Below are 7,040 nucleotides of genomic sequence, written 5' to 3'. Positions count from 1 at the left end.
GAGAGAGAGAGAGAGAGGTCTATCAATTTAAAATGGCAAAAGCAAAGGTTTTCCATTGTACATGAGCTGAAATTTCCTTAGCATACGCACACTTTTCTACTGAAAGTGGGTGCAAACAAACAAAGCCAAAGCTATTCCCAAGGCCTCAAAGACCCCAGCCACATATCTAAGAGGAGAAGAAAGTACTCCACCCAAATCTTGAGCAAAAATAAAATAAAATGTGGAAAAATTAGTTTTTTTTTTTGTAAAAGTTCCTCTTAAAAAGCATATTAGGGAAATTGTGTATGGGTAGGATAATGATGTATCCTGAACACTGCATAAAACACACATATACGCGCAATGCTATGGATGGTGCATTAACAACTAGCAACATCAAAATGCATCATCAGAGATCCATTAACAATTCATCCACCTGATTTAGTACACCCGTACTTTTCCTTAAAGTCAAAATTCTTCAACCCATTCAACAACAAACTGTTATTACAAAAATCAGGAAAAGCTCATGTAACATATAGAATAAGACACAACCAGTTTGTACTGACAAAAGCCGGAATTTTATTCCCAGGTCAATCTGATTAAGCATGTGCAATGATTGCGCAAAAAGTACTACTTTTCTCTATATCTCATTATAAAACAATGTACATCAAAAGGGATTGATCATTGACGTCAAAAATCTTACTGGCTGTGTTTCTAAAGTTGGTGACTGTTACTCATTTCTTTAGGTCAAGGAGTTTTCCATGTCTGCTACGAAGATCGGTATGTAACTGCCAAATCCAAACAAAAATAAGCAATAATGCAAGAAATAGTCATCAGATCATAGTGCATACAGAGAATTGGTTCACCCTTTGCATCATCTCCCTTACCCTTATATTGTTCATTGCACTTGTATTAGGCACAACCTTCTACATTAGCTCTATGACTACAGCTGATGCACCACCACCACCATTGCAGACTCCTGCTACTCCATATTTTGCTTTCTGTTGCTTCAAAGCCTAATGCAAACAATGGATATCCAAATCATTTTTCACTGCGATTGAAATTCCCAACTTCTGAAAAAAAAACATAATTCATACCCCCAAGAGGGTGACCACGATGCGGGCCCCACTGCAACCAAGTGGATGACCCAAAGATACTGCTCCACCATGGACGTTTACTTTTTCCTACACATGAAAGCACAAACCAATCATTTTGAAGGTTATTGGTGCCCTAGAGAGGAAATTTTTGCCAAAAAGTAGGATACAAGCACCAAAATCTACAGTGTCCCTCGAATCGTTTTGGGCTCAGGGTGCAATTTTGGGAAAATAAAACAATTCAAAGAAAAGCCATGTAAGACATTCTATGTAAGCAATAAGATGCTATCATACATAGAACTGCTTGTAATATGATGTAGGTAACTACAGAGAACTGAATGCAATACGAATGGGGTTAAGAGATCCATAGAACTCACAGGTTTTAAACCCAAAATCTTTTGATTTGCCAGGGCCACAACCTGGAAATGTGAACTGATTTCAATGACCATCACTGAAGAACACTAACATCAAAAAGAGTAAACAGACCAAACCATTACCGCAAAGGCCTCATTGATTTCATAGCAATCAATCATGGAAGGCTCTATTTTAGCTCTAGCCAATGCCTTAGGGATGGCCAATGCAGGGGATGTAGTAAACAGCTCCGGAGTCTGCACTTCACACAATACTTGAGCATACAATGCCAATGATGATGGTATTTGAAGATGTCAAAAAATCAAAAGCTCACTAGCCTGTGCAGCATCTGCACTCCCAATTAGACGCGCAATAACCTGTAGACCTAACTGTACAGCCTTTGCTCCACTAACTAAGACAAGGGCGGCTGCTCCATCACTGTCACATCGTTCAGTAAACATCTCAATTTCTTGGTTTAACATTTCTATACTATTGCAAGAACATTCAATAACAGTCCATCATCCATCTATATCTTATACAAATTTCAAATTACATGATTGCACCTGAAATAGACATTTGGCTTAGAACCACACCATAGTAACAAGAAACGGCATTTCTTGCTGGAAGAAACGGACCAACCGTTCCCCCCCATTTCGGACAAAGAGAAATGGCATTTCTGACCTTTCACCTTTTTTTTTTTGGTTGTTTACGGGGAGGGGGGGGGGGGGGGTTTCGCTGTGTCCTCTTTTATTTTGCAATCAATTACCTTCACTTGTGTATCGTTTTTACGCGCCCGTGCTTCTGTGTATGCAAACTCTGCACTCTGTGTGTAAGGCTCTCTCTCTCTCTCACACACACACACACACACACCCCAAGGTTTAATGGGTAATTGAGGCTGGGTTCAGTAGGCGGAGGCAGCAAGTGCTCACTTTTTGTCAGCGAATCAGGTTCGCGCACGTCAAACATTGCGTTCACATAGCGCGGCGGAAGCATGCAGTTGGGGTGCCAGCGCACGGCAGTGGATTGCTTTTCCACTTCCGACCACCCCCCCCCCCCCCCCCCCCCCCCTCGCCCATCTTTTCTTCCACCCTCCACATGTGCTGAAAAGGCCTAAGTGGCATTACTTTTTAATTTTGCAAGTTTCTTTTCAAATATAAAAAAACCCAGCTATTTGTCTTCTAGTCTACCTTCCGCCCATCCCTTAAGTTCACACCAGGCGGCGGAAGACTTCACCCTTTCTCGCTTCCACCCTCCCCACTGTGAACGTTTAGCCGGTGGAAGAGCGGATAATGCACATCCTCCACCTGGAAGATGGCGTTTTAGGGGTTCTCTTCCGCCGTCCCATTGTGAACCCACCCTGAGAGTGACTTTGTGGCTTCTAAAGACAGTTATTGTTGGCTTGCGGGCATTTTGGGTGGCTCTATGTGTGGCTGTGTGTAAGTCCTAAAAGTTAATTTTTAACTAAAGGAGCCTCCATTTCTCGACCGTTTTGGCCTAGACTGGAACTCTGAAACTCCAGTTTTTACGTTTCCGTTTCTGCCGTTGCTTGTGATGACTATAAATGACACTAAGCCACATTTTAGCCTTATGCAACCAAAAGAAGTGTCAGAACACAGCATTCTTGAATAAATATCACTCAAGTGAAGAAAATAAAATTTGATCTCTCCCTATAACTCAGCAGAAAACTTTTTCATGAGGACGAAGCAGAATCAAACCTTATGCTTGATGCGTTGCCAGCAGTAACAGTACCTCCTTCCTTAAAGGCTGGTCGTAGCTTTTTCAATTTCGCTGCATCCAACTGAAAGAGAAAAATTTAACTTTTGTATCACTTGGATCTGAACCGTGACACATAAAAAATAGGAATAGACAGTAAGATGGTTGTTTCAAAGATGATCCTGGCTTTGAACTAGCCATTAGCTGCAAACAAGACATGCACAAATCTCTAAAATAGAATTACAGGTCCTTGCTCAAACCACTGACAATTGGAATATGGATTACCTTATCTATACCCTCATCTTTTTCCACAATCACAGAAGGCTTTCCCCGAGCACCGGGTATTTCAACCTGAATAAGGAAAAGGAATCAGGGCAATGCTCCATATCACAAGCACATAATAAACAGTAACTTTCATCATACCGGCACAATCTCCCACTTGAAAGCACCACTACTTTGAGCGCTTATTGCACGTTCATAACTTTGAATAGCAAAGTTGTCCTGCAATTGAGATGATAAACAAGATCAATAGAAAGAGAAAAAAGGTCATAGCGGGGATTTGGCGGCATGTGGTTGGTGGCATACATATGTAATGGACAAACATTATACTAAAGCAATAATGAACTCCTGAAGGTTGTCAACCAAAACAAAAAACAGCATGGCTTCCACATCACCACGAATGTACACTTAAGATGAGTTGCACACATAGGTCCAAGGCCTTATGCCATCACTCACATATATGTAGGCAAAATTCAAATTTCCAATAGCACTGTTAGCTGCCCTTGTTTGGAAAATAACTCTGATACTAATAGGTAGCTTATGCAAGCACGGATCTAAGCAAAAGTAAGGCCAACACAGATCTATGTCCTTAAACACTAAAACCTTAATGTACGTTAAGCACAGAAGGTGAATCACGATAGCAAACGCTTCTACTTGAAAAGAGAGAGAGAGAGAGAGAGAGAGAGAGACCAAACATGAGACACAAAAAGGCGAATTACTTCCCTAAAAGCGTTGGCCCTCAAGATGAGCACCCCCGAAGGATCTTTTTTTTATATTGCAAAAGATGGCAGTACAAGTTGTTGTCACAAGTACTCGAAGCCTTCTTGATCTTCACAAGACTCAAGCCTTTGTCGTCTTCAAGAAATACTCTAAGAGAGAGATCGCCCAAAAACTGATAATCCCCACAAATACCCTCAAGAGGTCGTTATATAGGTAAAAGTTTGGTGCCCTTGACCCTTGGCTTTTCAATTGTCCAACCTTTGGCTTCTCATTTGTCCGACCTTTGGATTTTCATTTGTGCGATCCCTTGGCTTAGAAAATAAGGGCACCCCACTTTCCAGGGTTGATTTGTGTTATGCGCCTCACTTTTAGGGCTGATTTGTGACAAACACACACAACACATGTACACGCACGCGCATGCACGCACACAAGATTCTCAATTCAGATCCAACTTAGTGAATACCTCTAGCTGCAATAACAAAATTTTATATACCAAGGTACCCACAGTGCAATGGGATACACATGGTGCACATGATAGTAGCAGTCTCTATGTAATATGATTAAACTTGAAGACATACAGCTGACAAAACTACAAAAGAAATTGGTGCATACAAGAATTTTTGGACTTGAACCCAACACAAAGCAAACGACTGTACCTGATCTTCCCTACTAATAACATGCTGCTCGGCACAAATTTCTGCACAGACACCCATTCCACAATCATTATACACATCCCACAATCCATCTTTCATCATCCCGTCCACAAGTTCTCCATGCCCCAAGCGATAGCCTTGCCTGCAATGAACAGAAAAACGCCACAAGAAACTAAGGCAAAGGTAGGTTCTGACTCCACATGGAAAGGCAATAGGCTTACCGTCTAGCCTTCCCACTTAATCTATGTGTTAACTCATACATGCATAAGTACGTCTACACACACATGCGCGCGCGTGAAAACCCAAACAAAAATGAAAGCATTCTAACACCTACCTGGCTTTTGGGAGATAGTAGGGTGCATTTGACATGCTCTCCATCCCTCCTGCCACAACAACATCATTGTGCCCTAACTGAATGGTTTGGGCAGCCAGCATCATGGCTAAAACATCAGCATAAATATAATACCAGTCAGTAAGAATAGATAAAAGACCAAAAATAGATGATCAAGATAGAAACAAGAACCCCAACATGCAATACCTTTCATTCCTGAAGCACAAACTTTGTTGACTGTTGTGCAAACTACAGAATGTGGTATTCCTGCTCCCAAAGCTGCCTGTCGTGCGGGAGCCTGTCCAAGATTGCCACTCAATACATTACCAAAAAAAACTTCTTCAACAAGCTCTGGCTGCACGCCAGACCTCTTCAAAGCACCTGAAATCCAATGTGTAGACATGATACACAAATTAAGTGTTTTACTCACAATCTGCTCTGAAATTCTACTTCTTGTATTACCCACCTTGTATGGCTATGGATCCCAGCTTGGTGGCTGCAAGAGAGGAAAGGGATCCACTCGAGCTTCCCATGGGTGTCCTTGCAACACCGACAATGCACACGTCTGAATGCAATCGAGCATTATCGTTAGACTTTCACAAAAATTCACATGCAAACCACAATCGCAGATGAGTAGAGTGCAATCGGGAGCCCAAAGGCCTAAAATCTAGCACGAAGCTAAAGAGAAAGCGCGCAGATCGGAATGTTCATGCAGCGCGAGATATTGCTTACCGCGGGGCTGTACTGTGCGATCTGCATCGGAGCCCATGGCTACTCTGTTCTAGCTTATGTTGTAGATGAGGACACAGAGAGGAGCACGACAAGCAGCAAATCAAGACTGCGGCTTCAGTGCTTTAATACATTGATCGCAACTCACGTGCTAGAGTTATTTTGAACGAGTCTGGACAGAAAATGAAGGCCATTGAAGGATACTTCGAAGTTTGAGAAAAAGTCTTTGGGACACAAATCTGACCCATTGTGGCTCTCTCTCTCTGATTCATCCCGTGTTCAAAAAGGAAAATTCCGATCTCTAATTTTCAAGACCCAATATAGGGCATGGTAGTAAAACATCACGGTAAATAACTTCAATTTGGGTGTACATGGCGGTAAATTGCTTAAATTTTGGTATGAATCTCGGTTGTGGAATTTATATTGCCCTCACTTTCATCATTTCCCGAGCCAGAGGCTTGATGTCATTGCCCCAGTGTTCGGGAAAATGTGTATCAGCTTAATATTGTGTTGTTTTCATTTTCAAAAATGCCGGTTGAGTGCAAGGGGAAAAGGAGAAATTCCAGCCCAAATAGAGAAAAATAGTGTAAAATCCCAAAAAAATATCCTAATTTTCTAAAATCTCATGTTGACAAAATCAAGGAAAGAAATTTTGTATGTTTGGAGAAATACTTTTTCTCGAACATACATTGCCCACATCCCAGATCCAATCAGATCGATGAGCTGCCCTTAGTGTAGAGTCCCTAACTACGGGTAGTTTATATGATTGAAAAGTGTTTTGAGAAACCCACCTCTAGCCCCATTGTACCTACAACTCTACCCGTGCTTGTATCCCCACCTCTAGCCCTAGTTGTGTCAGTAACCCTTGCCCCAATTTAATCCCCACCTCTACCTCTGATTGTAACAACTCCCCTTTGTATCTCAACTAGCATCATAACATTTTGCTCTTTCTAATATAATTTCAAAGTGCTTGTGGTAAAAAATAAACAAACTAGCTTGCCCTCAAAAATAGAGACCACAAAAAAAACCTCTTTTCCAAGTCAAACAGCAAGCATCGAGCATGGATTGAGGATTGATCAAGGAGTGGAATGGCAAGGCAAAGAGGTTTGACATGTGAGGGCAATGCACAATAGTCCATCTTCAATGTTGAAATGCCATGTGATTAGCTTTTAGAAGTTCACCAAAAAGGTATGA

At 41.6% G+C, this 7,040-nt stretch overlaps 1 protein-coding gene across 1 annotated transcript; it reads right to left on the bottom strand.

The window, feature by feature from the left end:
• Nucleotides 1–489: 489 nt before the first annotated feature.
• On the bottom strand, nucleotides 490–6,009 carry LOC147424875 (acetyl-CoA acetyltransferase 2-like). The gene is made up of 14 exons (XM_086499433.1): nucleotides 5,850–6,009; nucleotides 5,584–5,682; nucleotides 5,325–5,498; nucleotides 5,121–5,226; nucleotides 4,790–4,928; nucleotides 3,558–3,635; nucleotides 3,420–3,485; nucleotides 3,137–3,219; nucleotides 1,760–1,859; nucleotides 1,568–1,678; nucleotides 1,448–1,489; nucleotides 1,074–1,160; nucleotides 864–992; nucleotides 490–764 (listed from the first exon to the last, which is right to left on the bottom strand). The coding sequence occupies exons 1-13, from the start codon at nucleotides 5,884–5,886 to the stop codon at nucleotides 903–905; spliced, it is 1,212 nt and encodes a 403-aa protein (XP_086355559.1). The 5' UTR covers nucleotides 5,887–6,009; the 3' UTR covers nucleotides 490–764; nucleotides 864–902.
• Nucleotides 6,010–7,040: the final 1,031 nt, after the last annotated feature.

The sequence above is a fragment of the Adiantum capillus-veneris genome, chromosome 25 (genome assembly GCF_014529385.1).
Source record: "Adiantum capillus-veneris isolate H3 chromosome 25, ASM1452938v2, whole genome shotgun sequence".
In the NCBI taxonomy this organism is placed as follows: domain Eukaryota; kingdom Viridiplantae; phylum Streptophyta; class Polypodiopsida; order Polypodiales; family Pteridaceae; genus Adiantum; species Adiantum capillus-veneris.
Note: the sequence above shows the minus strand (reverse complement) of the source record. Positions and strands in the feature narration are given on the sequence as shown.